The 19,490-nt window shown below is 40.6% G+C and overlaps 1 protein-coding gene across 1 annotated transcript in view; it reads left to right on the plus strand.

The window, feature by feature from the left end:
• GLIS3 (GLIS family zinc finger 3) overlaps window positions 1–19,490 on the plus strand; it is a gene marked incomplete at its 5' end in the record, with an annotated part of 158,751 nt that overhangs the window by 125,700 nt on the left and 13,561 nt on the right. The window contains one exon of the mRNA XM_082400631.1: window positions 1,757–1,932. Coding sequence (XP_082256757.1) covers window positions 1,757–1,932 — 176 coding nt within the window. The remainder of the gene's footprint in view (window positions 1–1,756; window positions 1,933–19,490) is intronic.

Below are 19,490 nucleotides of genomic sequence, written 5' to 3' on the forward strand. Positions count from 1 at the left end.
CCTGCCTCTCCCACAAGCCCAGAGCAGCCTGTGAGACACATTGAGGACATGTTCCCCAAGAAAATAGCCTCTATACGGGGAATCCCGGCATACAAGTTTTAATAGATATTCTCAGGACAGTGCCGGCGTTCATTTGCTCTGTTTTTCCTCAAGGCCATTCAGCACATCTTTTCAAGCTAATTCCAGTTAAGATGATATGCTTGGAAAATATATATTTACCAGGCACAGGACACTCAGTTACTATTCTCTTCCAGCTGAGTGAAGATATAAGTTCTTGATTAAGCAGGCATCCTAACCCAGCTAGTTTCTTTAAGCCTCCTCTGACTTGTCTTCTCCGTAAGTTAACCAGTCCAAATCCTCCCTTCTTGGTTCCTACATCATCTTACCTAGTCTTATCAGACCTCAGCAAGGGGAATGCAAAAACAAATGAGATTTCATCCCATGGTTTCTTACTGCGGCAATACAAATGTAGAAGCTCTGCCTTGTTAAATACTATGGTTCAAAATGTTGAAAATTGCTTGATAAACTTGACTGGTTCATCCTCCCTTTGATCACCTATGGCCCTACACAAAAAGCCCAGAAAAATGAAGTGACCTGTTTGTATGAAATAAGTGGTGTACACAGATGGCGACATCTACATGTTGGCATAAAACAAAGCCTGTCTTTCTATACAGTGTAAGAAACAGCCTATTGAAGGTTTTCAATCACCTGAGCCTTTGCGGGGAGACTAAACTCTTCATTGCTGATATAGTTTTTCCGCACATCATTGTGATGCTTCTTTTCACTGCACTGACAGAGTCCCTGCTCCTTTCTCCACCACACTTGCACCAGACCCCTACTGAACTGGCAGATAGAATGTCGTTTTGATAGTCTATGGTCATTGCTCAACTTTAACACTGTTCGCACAAGTACACTTCAAGGGAACTTCGATGTTAGAAAGTATAAACTGTCTTTTTAAACCTAGTGAGTCAGATCCTGCCATTTTTCTGTACAATTAGAAGATCAATAGATAGTTATCCATTTTATATCTCGGGTTAGTTGATGATGTCACCTTATTTAAACACCTGTATGTCCCACCTCAGAAACTACCATAATCTCATTATGATTGGCACGTGTGACTGCAAAAGATGTCCCAAATCGTGTGTAAGGTTCCTGTTACACCCTGGGCAATGTTCTTTGCCAAGCACAGAACCCACACAGATCTTTTGGGTTCTGGATTTCAAACCACACTTGACCTTTGAGATTTAAGTTAATTTATTCTTGGCAAAAGAAAATGTATTGTTTAAAGAGAATAGGACTAGAGAGGCTTATAATAAAGTCTTATAATACTTCTTGGACCTCAGATATGTCTTACAGAACAAAATGTTTATGAGCTAAGTGTAAATGAATCAGGAACATACAGATTAAATTTCCCTTAAAATGCAAACGGGTCTAAAACTTAGCAGAAAAGGGGTCTGGCAAAAGATGTGCTTTGAATTTCACCAAACCCAGAGTATTTGAAATGCATTTTAAGAAGCTTGACAAACTCAGACTGTGACTAGATTTTCCCTTTGTTGATCTCTTTTATTCCTTCAGTATCTCAATTGAGAAGTCAGTGGTTAAAAATGGGAGAGAAAAGTCTTAAGTTTTTTTTGGAGGACTTTTTGTCACACTATTATACAGCCAGAATAGGGAATTAGAATTTGGCTTTGAAGAGTTTGCCTTTGCTCCTGCTGTTTTACATCTCTTATGTTTCCTTTTATCATTGTTTTCTCAGGTTTGCACCTTCCGCTCCATCTCCTCACCACATCAGCCCCCGGAGAGTTCCAGCTCCTCCTTCAATAATGCAGAGAACACAGCCTGCCCATACCCAGCAGCCCTCAGGATCACACCTGAAGTCTTATCAGCCAGAAACAAACTCTTCTTTTCAACCAAATGGAATCCATGTCCATGGTAAGCAAGTAGCTGACAGTCCCTTGAGTTTTGAAAAGTGATGTTGTGCTGTTGCTTTTAATCAGGTGTCTTGGTTACCTGTTGTGGATTTCAGATGTCCTGCTATACACCACCAGGCTTTGGCTTTAATAACTTTCCTCTAAAATTTCACACTTAATCAGCATGAAATGTTGCAGTATCTTCCTGGCTTTGACCCTAAGATGGTATGACTTAGGACACCCCCAAGTGGTCAGCCCAAGGTGATGATCCATTCATTGACCCAGCACTTTTAACACCTCATGGTTAGGCCCTAACAACAGCATCTTGTTTCCTAAACAATAAACAGTGTACAAGGGAAACAACAGGAGTCCTTTTGCCCATGCATGCCTCTCCTCTCACAGGGCTTTGCCCCCATTCCCATATGCCCAGATCCTCTCCATCCTTCAAGGCCCAGATGAAATGGCACTTCTCTCTGAAGCCTTTCCTGATCTCCTTGCTGGATGTAATCTCTCCTGGCTTTAAACTCTTGATAGCATATCACCTGTATTTCTGGTATTATTGATACTTAAGCTCTGTCTCCCTTGTAATTTACTTCTCTGTGAGTAAAACTTGTCTTCACTGGTAATGTGTAAACTTCTTTCTAAAGTCAGAATTTTCTGACCCACTGTTCTTTCTCTTAGAGAATTTAGCACAGTTCTTCACGTGTTGTAAAGACACATAGATACTGGATGGGTTCATGGAAGAAGAGGAGGGAAGGAAGGCAAGAGAAATCATGATGGTTTTCAAAATGTGTTTAACCTAGAACATGCATGGAGAACTAAGTTTAGCTTAATTTCTTTTCTTTACTTAAACCAATTTTGCTGACTCAGGCAGATATCTTAGTGAACATCCATAGAAAGTTGAGTTGTCAAATCATATAGACTCAAAGTATACATAGCCTTTTACTTCCTAAGGACAGACACACCTTCTGTATAAGCAGAAGGGATACCATACATTTAAACTGAGAGTTTCAGCACCTGAGAAACATGACTCATCTCCATCTGTCTCATGTTGATTCCTGAGTTTGCTCTTTATGAGTTATTACTTGAAATTAATGGGTAGTATCCCCAAACAAATCTAAATCAGTATTCAAGCTGTGTGGATAAGTGTGAATAACTTCCCAAGATGGCAGAATCAAGCAGTACTATGGAGCTAGGTTTGGATAAGAACATCAAAGCAGGGGTCTAGACAGCCAATGAGGAGACAAAATGCAGACAGTGGCAGGTTGTTGGAAGGGAAGAATCTTGGAAAGCCCAGGGCCACTGGCTCTGGCTCAAAGTTCCATCCATTGCTTCTCCCCTCTCCCTGATAGTAGTCACACAGACCCCCCGTTCCCCAACAAAACTTGGGTCTGTAGTAATTTTTACCTTCTTCTGTCAGTAAATTTCTTCTCAAGCTTTATTATGTGTTTACTCAACCAAGAAACATTCCTTGAGTGCCTACTATGCGTAAAGCAATGAATGTGTGAGGAAGACAAACAGAGCACTCTGTCTTCTGAGGGGGGCCTCCCAACCCTGACAAGGAGCTCTTCTAATGCGGGGGAGATTCAGGTGCTCTGAAGCCACCCTCACCTACAGGCAGGAGGCAAACAACATGAGTTCGGGGTTTGTGGAATGCAGAATAGGTCACTGATTCTAAGACACACAATTTTTACCTTCATATTTTAACACTGCTGAAATCTGAACATATCCCAGTCAGTGGCATCATGTAATTGGCAGTGATTTTTCTTTCTGGTGCTGTATAGAACAATGGAGCATTTCACAGTCAATGGTGTCATAATTCCAGTGAAATGCAGTATAACACACTTTGATTACAATTGTGAAAAACACATTTTAAAATTTCAAAAATTAACCTACTTGCATGAAAAAATATTGGAAGGAAATTCTTCAAAATGTTGACAGGTTTTTTTTTTTAATCATGGTGGTAGGATAATGGGTGGTTTCTTTTCTTCTTTTTTCTGCTTTCTAAAGAAATTCTAAAAGAGATTTTGGAATTAGACCAACTTGAATGCAAATACCAATCTACTCAACTGTGTGACTCTGGACAAATTATTGAGCCTCAGTTCACTTTCATTAAATGAGGGGAGTCTTACCTACCTTCTCTCATCAGTTGTTACGAGAATTCAGCAAGCAGAGCACCTGGTACCGTGTAGGAGCTTAACTAATTAATGCTCTTCCTTCTACTCCCTTTTCTTTATTAGACTATTTGAGAATAGGAATAATATTTGTAGTCTTAGGGCAAGCATAATACTTGGTGCAAAGTAGGCATTTAGTAAGTATTTACTGAATAAGTGATTGACACTTTCTCATTCACCAAATGAATAATGAAACAAGAGAGTACAGATAATGGGATTTACCTTATCATTTTGCCCTGCCTCTCGGCAAAAGACTCTTCTGCCATATTTCTCATTTTTAGTTGAACAATGAATTTTCTCAAGTTTTGTTGAAACTTGAAATTGTGTTTTTTTTTTTTTAATTTCACTTTAATTGTTAAAAATTCCCATGGCCAGTGAGAAACCGCTAATAGTGTTACCGATCCTCCCTAGTTGTTCCCCAACAAAGGTCCTTCTGCCCAGTGTTGTTGGAGCCAATAGAACGAGACTGAGTTCGTTTCAGAAGCAAAGGAAAGCTTTATGCTTTGATCAAAGAATGGAGAGGCTCCAGCTCCTGCTCTAGAACACAGGCTCTCCCAGAAAGGCTGGATGGAGGCTGGGCTGCTTTATAGTGTTCTCTCCTGCAGAGGGGTGGGAGGAGTTCCTGCGGGTCCAGTGCAGCATTTCTGCAAATAGCATGCCATCCTCATCTTCAGTTGCAGTGTCGTGCTCAGCGCTTCTGCACAATGCACGCCAAGCTGAAGTGTCTGGCACAGCAGTTCTGCACTGGGAACGCTAATCCGACATATTAAGTGCAAGGCCCGCTCTAGGCAAGTGAAAGTAAACACAAAAGAAGAGGTTATCTTATCACCTAGGTTGTGTCTTATTTTTCCCGGGGACCTCAGTGGACTTTGCCAGTGACAGTAGCAGCTCTAAAATAGATACATACAACAAGCCTTTCTGGAAGAGATAAGATATAGTTATGCAAATTGGAAATCGTGACTTTCTCCCAGGAGGATGGGCAAGTGGCTGCAGTGAAGAGCTTGCAAAGGGAGTGTCCATGCATTAGCCCCTGGGCAACTGCTAGAATTTAGGGAGTAGGGATCCAGATGCAGACTTACTTCCTCCTCAAGCATTTTTTCTGAAAATGTTTTTGTGAAACTTTCTGGGCATGAGCATTTCTCATCAACTACTCCTTAGGATAAGGGCCCAAACTGATCTAATATTTTTCAAGTGGGCGCTACGGTGCTGGGAGTGAGGGGAGCAGAGACCCTCTAAATGAGTTGCTGTTATTGGCCGTGCCTTTCAGCTTTGGTTGCACTAGTTTGCTCGATGGTGTTATATAGCATCTTGGTAACAAGGAACTTCAGCCCCATTAAAAGTAGATTTTTAAAGCCCCAAGCAGTGTCGGGATTGCTAGCACGATAGCTACAGTGAATATTTGTTCTTTCTTTCAAGAAGTTCATGGCCTTAATGAGCGTTGTCACCCCCATCCTCTCTGTGCTCCCTGCTGCAGGTAGAGGTCAGAGAAAAATGTCATCACTGTATTTTTAGAGATGGGAACTGAGACATAGAAGAATATTAAATGTCTAGGCATTGCTGCCTTGGCAAAGTACACAGGCGTCTTTAACAAGAAGTCCACATTTCCAAGCCACATTCTTAAGCTACCTATTTTTAAGTCAAAGGCACATCAAAATAAGTATGTGTTTATATCTATCCGTGGAATATACACTTGTAGGTAGATACTGTTGCATTACATAGAGCCATGAAAGGTTAGTACTCAGAGTGGCTTTAGTCTTATAGATGAAGAAGAAAATGAGGTCCATTGAGTTTTGCTCATGGTGTACTAATTGATAAGAGCTTAGATGTTGTGTGCTCCATGTATATATTTATTACGAGGTATTTTGTAAAAGGCACACTTTGAAAAGGTTAATAGCACTGCTTTTTCAAGTTCCCTTAACTAGTGGATGACCCAGGACCAGAGCTCAGTTTTGTTGATTCTGCATCCACTTCATCCATTCATACTGCCTTCGTTAGTAAGGGTGGATAAGGTGTCATTTCTTTTAATGTTTGAATACTGGTAGCATTTACAGGTCTCTGGGTGGCATGTCCAAGGCAACTTCCTAGTACATTTTAGTCTTTTATTTAAGATGTAAACATAAGGACAACTCTTTCCAATCATGTAAGCTTGTTCTTCAGTCTTTTCTTTCTCTTTAGGACCATTCTCTTGCCCGGGCAAGCTTCAGAATTTTGCCTGGATTAGTTGCCTGAGAGTTGATATTTGTACATTTTGTTATGGTACTAATGGATAATTTCTTTTTAAATGCTCTATTCACTCCAAGCTGTTAGAATGCTGTGGGAATTCCTAGAACAGTATTTTCACAACCTTCCTGCTTCTGGACCCATCAAGGAGAGGCCAAGTTCAATTCAGCAAGTGTTTATTGGTCATGCACTTTTGTCAGGCAAACATGAATGTCATTTAATCAATGCAATGTGATACATGCAATAACAGAATGTATCAGAGGCTCCCAGTTTATTCAGAAGAAGGTGTCAGAGAAGGGGTCCTAGAGGTGAATAGAGTTTCTTCTTGAATAGAGTTTTTTTTTTGTTTTGTTTTATACTGGAATATAGCCGATTAATAATGTTGTGATAGTTTCAGGTGCACAGCAAAGCGACCCAGCCATACATACACATGTATCCACTCTCCCCCAAGCTCCCCTCCCACCCAGGCTGCCACATAACATTGAGCAGAGTTCCCTGTGCTATACAGTGGGTCCTTGTTGGTTATCCATTTAAAATATAGCAGTGTGTACATGTCAATCCCAAACTCCCAGTCTATCCCTCCTCCCCACCCTTCCCCCCTGGTAACCTTAAGTTTGTTCTCTAAGTCTGTGAGTCTGTTTCTGGTTTGTAAATAAGTTCATGTGTATCATTTCTTTTTAGATTCCGCATATAAGTGATATCATACGATATTTGTCTTTCTCTGTCTGACTTACTTCACTCAGTATGACTATCTCTAGGTCCATCCATGTTGCTGCAAATCGCATTTTTTCATTCTTTTTAATGGCTGAGTAATAGTCCGTTGCATGTCCAGTGGTTAGGACTCCGCACTTTCACTGAATAGAGTTTTGATGGTAAATAGATCACTGGGTAAGCCAAGTGGCGAGAGGCATTGCAGGCAGGGGGAAGCAAAGCACACAGGCAAGAACACAAATGACAGCATGGTGTGTGCCTAGAGAGATGAGCCAGAGGCAGTTGGTGTACGGCTGGGATATACAGCTTCAGTCGTGGAGTAGAGGGAAAGAAGGCTGAGGGACCCGCAAGACCAGCTCATAATGGGATCTGTGGCCACACTGAGTGTAATGCTGCCGAGTGAAGAGGCCAGCGTGGTATTTAGGAAAGTCGGCCAGGGCACTGTGTAGAGAATGGAATGGGCGAGGTAGGAACATTACATCCTAAGTCTTGGGATTATATTGGACTGCCTGCATAGAACACCCAAACAGCAGTGACTTAAATAAACAGTCCAGTTCGCTCAGCTAAAAGTGGTAAATAGGGGATGTCAAAATAATGTGGAACTCTGTTTGTTCACACACAATCTTTCCTAGGCAAGAGGAGCTGAGATGGCAAGAGAAGGAGAAAATGAAGAAGCCCTCAGCCTATCTGCTACATAAGCAGAATCCCTTTCTGCTCTCTTTCTATAAAATTTGAAATGAGCATGATCCCAGGGGGCTGCGTCCCCAGAAAGGTACACACCTGGCCTGCCCAGCCCTCAGCTGATGGCAGATCACAATTCTTCCTAAGTGCTCGTTCTATCACCTGCTGTCTCAGTTCCTGCAAGCCGTCATTTCCAGTCAACATTTTTGTCCATTTTTAATAACCACCAAAGAGCCTCCAGCCACATTGAACCGGCTGCCCAAATCCTTTCTTGATTATTTTGTTACTCCTGCAGTGAGTAGGTTTCATAGATTTTGAGTGGTCTGTCCCAATCCTGGTTTTCCCAAAGAGCCTGTTATTTGTAATACACATTTGTACAGAGCAAAGGGCTTCTCAGGATTTGTTTATCATGTTATAGCAGCATGCACAGTGTACTCTTCTCATGTGACAAGACATCTAAAAGTAAACAGTGCATGGAGGAGAAGCAGCCCCATGGAGCCAATGGTGCCCCAGTCTCCTCCGGCTTTCTGCTTTGCCGTCTTTAACAGTGGCTTCCATCCTCCTGGTCACAATATGGATGGTGATGTTCTCCATTCATTTCTTGTCTCAGTTTCAGGCAAAAGTGAGGGAGAAGAGTGGAGGACAGGTGTACCCCAGACTTAGTCCCATGGCCACCCTCACGTGCAAGGGAGTCTGGGAAGACAGGTATTTTAGTTCGTTGCCATGCTCGACAAAACTGAGGTTCTGTTAATAATGTTTATTGGATAGACAGACTACAGGGTGTGCCAAAGATTCTCTGGAACCGTCTTCTAATCTGTAAAATGGAACTATCTCACGGATTCATTCACATTGATTGCCTCTGGGAAATCAGTGGTAGAGCCTAGAGGCCTCTTTCTGAGGGTTCTGCCCCATTTTCTGCCTCTCTTCCCTATTCTCTTAGGTTTCTATACTTTCCACTGCTTGCTCCCATTTTCACCCCTCTGGAGTTGCCAGTTGCCAACACAAAGATTTCCATCATCCAAGATCCAGTCATTAGATTTCATTAGGAAATCACCATGAAGCTGTCTCCCCAGCCTGAGCTGTTTGATATCAAGGCAGCAGCGGGGAAAAGCAGAGCCTTCTCTGCTGGTCCTGGCTCCTGTGGTTCATAAGCTGTCTTTCTCATGATTTAAAGTGTGCCTGCAGGCCCCGAAGAAGCAGGCCAGTGAGCTCCCAGACAATAGTGGCATTTTCCCACCTCAGTGCGGACAACAAAAGGTTTCCAGACACCAACAGGCCTCCAAGAACAAAACACGTTGTAAATGGCTTGTCCTACCAAACAACCAAACCGTCTTTCAAACTGAAGAAACCTCAGAGCACTGATACTTAAATGAAATGGAGTGGCAGGTACAAGCTTAACTTCTTCCTCTGTGTTGGCTGTTTACTTAACAGTGATTGTGCAATGGTACTTTCCAGAAGAGCCCTATGGGTTACAGCCATGACTGATCTCAGTTCTGGGAGTTTATAGTGTTAAATGTTTAAAGCTTATTTTTTTAAAAGGCAAATTGTAGAGACAGTAAACATACTTCCCTCCCACAGGAAATTTAGTCACATCTGCATATGTGAGGTTGTGAAATAATAAAGCAGTAAGTCTAGAAATTGTATTGCTTAGAACTTAAGCATGTGTCACAACTTTGCCTTGAAATCTCAGGAAGACAAATAAGATTGATAAATCAACAGTGTAATCGTCTTCACTGAGAAAGTTGTGACATAGTCACAAAGAGAAGGAGCCAATGAGTGTACTTCACGTTATTCTGATATTATCAGCTGATATTATCATCAGCGGTCATAATCAGGAATAATTTTTGGTATCAGCCTTGATGTTATTAATGCTTATATAGTACTGGGGATTGATGATTAGATCCAGGGAAATTCTTAATTACTCTTATATACTTAATTACTACAAAATTATCCCAAGAGCAATTTTACATAACTAATACTTGATAAATTCTGACAGTGTGCTAATTCTATAAAACAAAAGTTAAATTCAAGTGTGTATATGAGTGCAGTCAGAATTTCAACATGTTGGGTTTTACGACAGGTGTGTAAGATGGTCATCTTAATCAGAAGAGCTGTTTGTTTGATTATGGAAAATTGAACTGTGAATAATCTACATATGTGATTAAGCATCTGCACACACACTCACAGATTAAACCCATATATCAGTAAGGATATTAGAGGACTAAATCTAAATCAAATAATCATCACTAAATTCTAAGTTTCCTTAGGACAGGAATCGTATCTCCTCAAAATGTTTGGTACATGGTAATGCTTAATAAAAGTTTATTGAATAAATATGAATTAATAAAAAGGGGAGGAGGAAGAGAGGGATTTTGCCCATGGTTTCTTCAACTGGTTGGTGGAGCCAGCCGTTGGCAAAATTGTGACTTGGAATCAAGTTTTCAGGGCCCGTCTTTTCTCTGGGCACTTCCTCTTATTTTCCTGTTCATCTCTTTAGATATCCAGTGCTTACCAACTGCCTGAGACCTCTCCCTAGAGGAAATAGGATGATTTAATGATTCACTTATACATTAAGGTAAATTTAATGCAATACTCCTTCTCATGAGTATTTGCACATCTGGTACTGAGTGTCGAGTAGTGAAATTCTGAGCAGTGGCAGCCCTGTGGAAGAGGTATTTTGAGGCATTCCCAGGGCCCGTAGGTGCAAGTCCCTTGTTTTTGAAAGCACTTTTCAGTTTTCAAAGCATTCCCAGCCACTAACTTACATACCCCCAAATTGGTCACGGTGTCTCAGAAGAGGAGATTTCCAGAAGAGGAAGTTGTGACTTGCCCAAGGTGATAAAGGAAGAGAAACAGTGAGCTGTAGAAAAAGCTGTAGAAAAGTCTGCAGAAAAAGACTTTGGAGTCAGGCAGATCTGAATTGGAATCTTATGAGCAAGTCATGCAGTGTCCTGAATCTAAGTTTCCTGACTATTTTATTTTTATTGAAATACAGTTGGTGTCCAATATTATGTTAGTTTCATGTGTACTGAAATTTGACATTTACATGCATTATGAAATAATCACCACAAGTTTAGTAACCATCTGTCCCCATACAAAGTTATTACAATATTATTGACCATATTCTTTATGCTGTATATTACATCCCTGGGGCTTTTTATATAACTGGAGATTTGTACCTCTTAGTCTGCTTCACCTGTTTCACTGACCACCCTCCCCTCTGCAAACCACCCATTCTCTATATCTGAGTCTATTTTCATTTTGTTTTGATTCTTTGTTTTGTTTTTTAAATTCTGAGTATAATAGGGGGATAGTGATACTTCTCTTTCAGAGTTGGTGTAAGAATGAGAGAAAATGCCTGGTCTGCAGTATATGCTCAGTTAATTAGAGCTATTATTATTGTTGTCATTTTTCTACTGTGTACCAGATACTGGGTGTGCTGGATACTTCCACTTGTATTGTTTAATCCTCACAATAACATTAATAAAAATATTAATATACTCTAGCCTCCCAGGTGAGACTGAGAGTTTAAGCACCTTGCCCCAAGTCACATACCTAGTGAATATCAGAGCTGGTTTTATAAACACAGTCTGACCCCAAAGCCCACACTCATTCTCCTTCATGATGATGCCTGTAGCTACAGTACTGTAAGAGTTTTTAGTTAGCTTGGGAATTATTTTTGTGTGAAGGTTAAATGTGGAACCATTAAAGATGAGGTTCCTTACAGGGCTAAAGTTCTGCTGGCAATACAGGTACTATGATTCATGAGACAAAGTGATTTCCCACCAACCATTTGTCTTGTGTATTTTGCATACTGATTGCTGAAAATGTTTGCCTTTTTTTTCCCCTGTGTCAGGCAGTATGGTGCATGTTTACAGTGCCCTTTCTTATTAGTCCTCATAACAACCCTATAAAGAAGGCATTGTTTATTCCCATTTTACAGCTGAGGAATCTGAATCGCTAAAACATTAAGTAACTTGCCCATGATTTCTTAATCTTGAAATGGTAGAGCTGGAAACTACACCCAGGACCATCTGACAACAATCTATGCTCTTCACCACTGGATTAAGAGCGGTCACAGTCCCTGTAGGGAAGGGATAGCTCACCCTCTGATTGCCCGCAGTGGTGTTACCCCACAGGTGTGTATGTGTATTTGTGTGTCTGTGTGTCTCTGTGTGTGTGTGCCCACGCGCATGCACACGCCCATGCTCTCATGTGCCGTGTTTGCTCAAGCACACACCTGCTGGGAGAAATTGTTTGGAAGCCTGATTACTAAATCATCAAACCAGGCTTAACTGGATTCTTAACACATTCCTTAAATGCAGTTTTTAAATTCTTATTGACTTTTTAAATTAGAAAAAAAATTTTACCTGTTCATTTTTTTAAAGGTACTTAGGGTACTTAACCTTATAAAGAGTTTAAGTTGCTTCCCAGACTATGTTCACCTTAATTCCACTGCTCAAAGGTAATGATTATTAAGATTGGTGAGTATTCCTTTTAGACTTCTTTAAATGCTTCTGAAAATGAAATATATGCATGTATATGTACAAAACATGTGCCCTATTATAAAGTGGCCTCACATTCTGCATTTTATTTTATGACTTACTTTTTTTTAAATTAATTAATTTATTTATTTTTGGCTGCATTGGGTCTTCTTTGCTATGCACGGGCTTTCTCTAGTTGCGGCGAGCGGGGGCTACTCTTCGTTGCAGTGTGCGGGCTTCTCATTGCGGTGGCTTCTCTCATTGCGGAGCATGGGCTCTAGGTGCGTGGGCTTCAGTAGTTGTGGCACGCAGGCTCAGTATTTGTGGCTCACGGGCTCTAGAGCACAGACTCAGTAGTTGTGGCACACGGTCTCAGTAGTTGTGGCTCACGGGCTTAGTTGCTCCACGGCATGTGGGATCTTCCCGGACCAGGGATCAAACCCGTGTCCCCAGCGTTGGCAGACGGATTCTTAATCACTGTGCCACCAGGGAAGTCCCACTTTTTTTTAACTTAACAAAATGTATGCTTTTGCTTTCTAGGTCAATGTATGTAGATCAACTCCTTCTTTTTAATTGTATAGTATAATACTTACGGGAACTTGTCATTTTTTAATCATTCCACTGTTGAAAGACATTTATGGTTTTTTCCACTTTTTGCTTTTATTAACAATGCTATATTAAATCTCCTTATGTATATTGTGTGTTTACACAAGTACTCTCACACACATATATATCTCTTTGCATTCTTTCTGTAGTAAATATTTCTGAAAGAGAAATTGCTGGATGAATGGGTATGCACATTTTAAAGCTGGATAGATACTGCCATATATTCCTTCACAAAGTCCATACCAATTTAGACTCTCACCAGCAGTGCATTAGAGCACTCATTTCCCCACCCTAGATATTGTCAGTCATTTTTTATTATTTTTGTTTGTTTTTTAAGTGTTTTGAAATTTTTTTTGAATTTTATTTATTTTTATACAGCAGGTTCTTATTACTTACCCATTTTATACACATCAGTGTATACATGTCAATCCCAGTCTCCCAGTTCATCCCACCACCACCACCACCAGCCCCCTGTCAGTCATTTTAATACCTGCCAGTTTGTACAGAAAAGTTGTTTTGATTTTTCCTTTGGTTAGTAATGTAACTGAACATCTTTTAATATTTTTATTGAGCTCTAAAGGTAGTTTAGTTATAATAGGAATTAAGTAACAGGAGCCACTACTTGGGGGTATCTATATTATATATTAAGTAGTTCACTTGCTCTTTCACCTGCCAGTCAGGTTGTGTCATTGGCAGCATGACAGTTTGTTTTCTTAATTGGAAGTCAAAAATTTATTGAAGAGAAGGAAAAGATCCAGAAAATTTCTGTTTCATTGACTACTGTGACTTCTCTGTCAGTTAACTTAAAAACTATAGAAAAGTGTTTAATGAACATTATTACAGATTTAGTGCTTTTTCATTCTTTGGGGGAAGCAATGACATTTTTTCCAGAAGCAAATGTTTTGTCTTATATCTGAAACTCATGAAGTTTAGCCTCTAATGAATAGAGATCTTAAAATCAAGTTAAATATTGTCGTATAACTCTATTTTAGGGGCTGCTCATTTGAACTCTTCAGGTCTGAACATACTAAAGGCAATCCGTGTCTTGTAATTCTTGTATTTTTAGTTGCAGTTTTCCTTGTAAATATGATAAGCAACTCATCGTTTAGAAGAAAAAATGTGAATAGCTTTGGTTGGAGTTTTCTTAAAGGGAAAACCCACACACACATCAGAAACATCTTGTTACTGGTAGCAAGGCCACTGTGTTAATAAAACAGAACAACAACAATAAAACACTAGAATTGGCTTGATCTGTGCCCATTCAGGTCATCTGGGCTCAGACCATGTTGCAAAACAGTCCTAGTTCCCTTAGAATTTCTAGTCGATTTACTTACAATTGTGAGTGCTCTTTCTCTTTACAGAAATTTTTGCTTTCTAACCAGATTGCTCTGACTAAACTCTCTATTTCATTCTTTTGTAAGGTCTTTGAGAACTAGACCTTAAAGATGCAAGTCTGTTGAAGTAAAAACATTCAGGCATTTTTCTAGATCATTTAAGTGTAACGACCAGCCACTCCTCTCCCACATTCCTCCGCAAACCCAATCTCATATCACACATCCCAAAGCAAAGCCTTTACTTCAGATTCTTAAATTCTGTCATCAGAATGGCAGAATGATTCAGGGGATCTGAATTAGCCAAATATTTACCCCAAGGTTGTTTGTGTCTGTGGATCTGGGCTGATGTAGTGTTTTTATCAATACCATTGAGGTCAGTGATAGTACATAGATTTATATTGCAATATATGTTTTATAAATTACTCTTAGGTACAAGATCATTGTCAGTGCATGGTAGCTATAAAGAAACTGCTCGATAAAATATCTGTTGGATGAATACCTGAATCCTCATTATAACTTTATGAAGAGAGTAGGAAATATATTTGTGCTCCTATTTAGAGATGAAACTCAGATTAGTTGACTAAGTTCCTTGACCTTGGGATGCTTTCCTAAAAGAGTGCAAAGTGTTCTGTGGATGAGTTGAGCCACTTAGTTCTCCTGCCCACTCTTGTTCCTCTTCAGGTTCAGTGCCCTCCTGGCATCCAGCAGAAAATGGTGGCTTGGAGCAGCAAAACTCTCCAGGTCATCCTGACAGGGCCAATTGTATTTCCATTGTCTTTGTTTCTTCCTCCATTAAAAGAAAATTTCACTGTTAGAAAGGGAAGTCACTTTATTTTTCTGAAACTCCTGATAGGCTATTATGTACAAAGTTCATAGATCAAAATCTTTGAGCTCAGTTGTGGTTCCTCTTACCATCAGTATCTTCACCAAAGGCTCTATATGTAAGTATCACTCACTCATCCATTTATTCATTCTCAAATATTCAGCTCCTATTATGTGCCAGGTCCTGCTTGGGGTGCTAAAGCTACATCAATAGAGAAAATAGAAGTCCCTGCCTTTCCTGAGCTTATATCTAAGGAATGGTTCTTGGCAAGCAAAACCTTTGAACTCAACCGTGAGACAGTATTCTTCATGGTCCATATGTAGGCAAGGAATCATGTCATCTATTTAATCCCTGTAGTACGTGGCACATTTGAGATACCAAATACATACTTTAAAATTGAGAGTTTGGTGTGCAGTGGGATGAGAGTAAGCAGGAAAGGAAAGACCCTGTAGACTAGACACACTCATCAGAGTGTGACCCCCAGGTGGCAGTGGGAAGAAGGCTGTCTAGCTTCAGGGGCGGAGCAGAGGATGACAGATCATAAATTGAGTTATCCACATTAGTAGTCAGTGTCCCCAAGGTTTGACAAGATGAAAAGGCAAGTTTCCTGGTAGCCAGATGGAAAGGAGTGGCAGGAATTTGGGGATCCAGTGACATACATCAGGTTTTACAAATGCAGAGTCCACTCTGCTTTCTTAAACCCACCTATATAGATTTCTTTTACTTCAAGCCCAGATTTCATCTCACTGTAATATTCTAGACAGCAGATTTGGGGGAAGCTTAACAGTATGTAACAAGGACTTAGCTGTGAGGCAGAGGTTCAGCAGGAGAAACAATCAAGCCATTGGTGCAAATGTGAGATGGTGCCCACTCTTAGAGAGATTAGAATGCTGGAAAGTTGTATAGTCATAGACTTGGATTCGGGGAAAGAAGAAATCACCTAGTTAGTGGAGCGGATATAACATGGGAGTTTGGTTACAGCTAGACAGCAGAAGTCTAGGCCACAAGATCAGTGTGGGACCAACAGTAAGCCCAGAACTTCTGAGTCACTCAACTGAGGTCCCGTGATTGCACCTTGCCCAAGAAGAGAATGGTACTGGGGTGGGGAGGGAGATCATCCTGATCTATATCTGTAATCTCAAGTCATTTTGGGACAGTCATCATTGCTTTATCCCCAAGAGCCCCCAGAGTCCAGCAGAAAGGGCTGGGGGTGAGCCCAGGAGGAAGAGATGCCCACACAAAGAGCTCTCCTCCTCCATTTCAAATGAAATCAGAGCTGTTCTGTTTTTCCTATTGGTATTCCACTTGGAAAACTTGCCAAAGATTGAAAATCATGTAAAGATGTTCTTAGGGCTTCTAAACCTTTAGTGTAAAAAACACCTTGTTAACATGAACACTCCCAGGCCCTTCACCCAGAAGTTCTGATTCACTGTGTCTGCCGTAGAGCCCAGGTGGAGCTGATGCTGTGGCCCCCACTTTAACAAGCACAGGCCTAGACCCTAAGTGTAGGACTTAGTGCCACCTCACCGTGCTTCCCCAATCAGAGATAATCCAAAGGAAGCAGTTGGCTAGTGACTGAGGAAATACTTTCCAGCTTCCTTCTCCCTTTACCTTCCGGGGAAGTCCTGTAAATGCAGCACAACCTAAAAGCTGTAGAGGACCAGGATGGCTCTCAGGGGAGGCTGCAGCATTTCATGTTAATGTCCCTTTTAGTGTCTATCTGGAATCCTCTTCTCTGCCAGACCTTTCTTACAGCAAAGCTTGCTTGGAAGGACAAGGGCAGACAGAATTAAATTTTCATTCTTTGCCGTGCTTTCCTTGTTCTGTTTTTGGCTCAAGTACTCCTGAGTCAAAGGGTTGCTTGTGAACTTTATGCAACAGAGCTTGACACAACCGAGGGCAAATTTACCTTTGTACTCAGAGAATGTAGGATGATAAGTAACACCAGGCTTATAATGAGACAGTAGGGGCTGGAATTTTCAGTGTGTTTTCCTGTATGCAAAATATTTTCACACTTATTATTTCATTTGATCCTTGTAGCCACCTAGGAGGGTTATATACACCAGCAACAGAGTAACCCCCTCTCATAGAGAAATTCCCAACTCATTCCTTTCAACCTTGACCCGTGGCCAAAGTGTTTACTTCACACACCCATCAGACTCAGAATGTCCAACTCCTCCACCCTTCATTCTGGGCTTTATATGTATCCAGGATTTTTGAGTCATAGGCGGGTGATGGAGTACAGGAGGCAAATCATGGGCAACTGGGCACTGAATCTCTTTCCGTTTGTTCCCTGTGCTTCTCCCCCTCCCTACCATGAGGATCATGCTGCCACAATAGTATTATTTTCCCCCTTTTATCAATAGGGACTCATAGGCTCAGAGAGGCTATGGTTTCCTCAAGGCCACACAGCCAATAAATGGCAAAGCTGGCTTTAATATCCATGTTAAGAATCTTTGGGTGTTCTGGTTTTGAGCGTCTCTGTTTTATATAATTGCCATATGTGCATTGTCATTATCAGGATTCACTGAACCATTTTACTGTAACTGTATATACCCACACATGGCAATTACTGAGACACATTGCAATTAGTTTACTTTGGCAGCTTATCATTCTGAGAATTTGGAAGCCATAGGCCACCACGCATTAGGGTTTTGGTTGGGTTGAAGATATTTTAATGAAAATCAATTACATCTTTTAACCAAAAGGGTTTTATACATGCCTTCCTTCTCACTCTGCTTTCTCCCATTTCCTTTTTGCCCTTTTCAGCAAAATGCTCTGCCCACTCTCATCCCCTTATTTGAAACTTCGCAGACATCAGTAGCAGACCATCTTCCTCTTCCCCTACCCCAGGTATACAACTTGGAGAGCGAGTGTGGCTCACAGTAATAAATGCTGTTAGCAGCTGCTGCAGACCAGGTGAGGTTCTGTGAGGTGCACGAGCAGAGGAGAGCACCCAGAGTGTGCAGAATGCATCTCTCTGTGGCCTGCAGGCTAGTGGTAGAAGCTATAGTTGAAAATGGCCCCACTTCTTGGAACCAGGTGGACTTGTCTAACTTGAAGCCCTCGTGCTGCAACCCATCTGACCAGGGGCTAGGGGACCAGGAGGTTGCTCCACTGGTCAGCTTTCCAACCACTGTAACCTTGTTCCTTCAAAAGGAAGGTGCCAAATGGAATGTTCAGGGTTATTATTTCCATTATTTTCCTTTTTCTTAGTACAGTAGTTGCTTAAATGTCAGTCTTAAATAGCTCGAGTGCTTTGCAAGCTGGTTTAGTTCTCAGCCCGAAGAAAAATCTGTCTTGCTAACACAGTCTGTGAGCTGTTCCTGTAGCTTCCCCATTTATAGACTCCATATTAAAATGAAGAGTCGGTTCTCCATCACTTCCAGGGAGGAAGCTTAGTAGAGTTCTGACTACGTGAAGACCTGGCTGAGGTTGTTGGCCAAGACCAGGAGCTAAGGGGGAAAATGGCAACCAAACTGTGGAGGCTTCACTTCAGCATCATTTTATACCTAAGGGTGGTGGGTTATGAGAGCTAAATTGCTTAAGAATTGCATGTGCATTATACAGAATCTACAAATACTGCTAAGCTTATTTCATGGTAGTAATAATTGCTACTATTTACTGAGGGCCTACTACATGCTGGGGAATGCACTAGATGCTTTTATAAATGCTCTCATGTATAATGTTTTCCACAACCCTATAAAATAGATATTATTTTAAAAGAAAAGGAGGCTCAAGAAGGAAAATAATTTATGCAAAGACACACAGTTGGTTAATGGGTTATCCAGGCTTTGGACCCAGATCCAGGTAGTTCATGCAATGGATAGAAATAAAATAGTGACTAAATCAGAAAATTGGCCAAGAGAAATTTCCAAAATGTCTCTGTTTCTACTCTTCAGGGTTTTTTGAATTTTTCAGTGTTTAGGTAATTTCATCAATTTTGTTAATTAATTCAATGCTTTTCTCCCTAATGAAAATGTTTATACTTTATGAAATGTTGATCCAGTCTGAGTAACTTTGCCTATGTGACAGTGAGGGACCTCAACAAAAATGGCAAGATTTTGTTTAAAATGATTTGTCTGTGAGCTTAAGCCCTAATAGTCTCTATGAACTGTTACCAAACAGACCAGAGTTTGAGTCCTAGTTCTGAAACTTGGTAGCTATGAGGATTTAGGTAAGTTATTTGAACGTTTTTGTTTCCTTGTCTATAAACTGGGGACAATATTACTTAACTCAAAAGTTGATGTAAGTTAAAAAGAATGAAATATTGCCATTTGCAGCAACATGGATGAATCTAGAGAATATTATACTTAGTAAAGTAAGTCAGACAGAGAAAGACATATTATATGATATCACTTATATGTGGAATCTAAAAAATAATACAAATGAATCTATATACAAAACAAAAACAGACTCACAGACATAGAAAATATACTTATGGTTACCAAAGGGAAAGGTGGGGGGCAGATAAATTAGGAATATGGGATTAACAGATACAAACTGCTATACATAAAATAGATAAACAACAAGGATTTACTGTATAG

The sequence above is a fragment of the Balaenoptera borealis genome, assembly GCF_965194805.1.
Source record: "Balaenoptera borealis genome assembly, chromosome: 8".
Taxonomy (NCBI): Eukaryota; Metazoa; Chordata; class Mammalia; order Artiodactyla; family Balaenopteridae; genus Balaenoptera; species Balaenoptera borealis.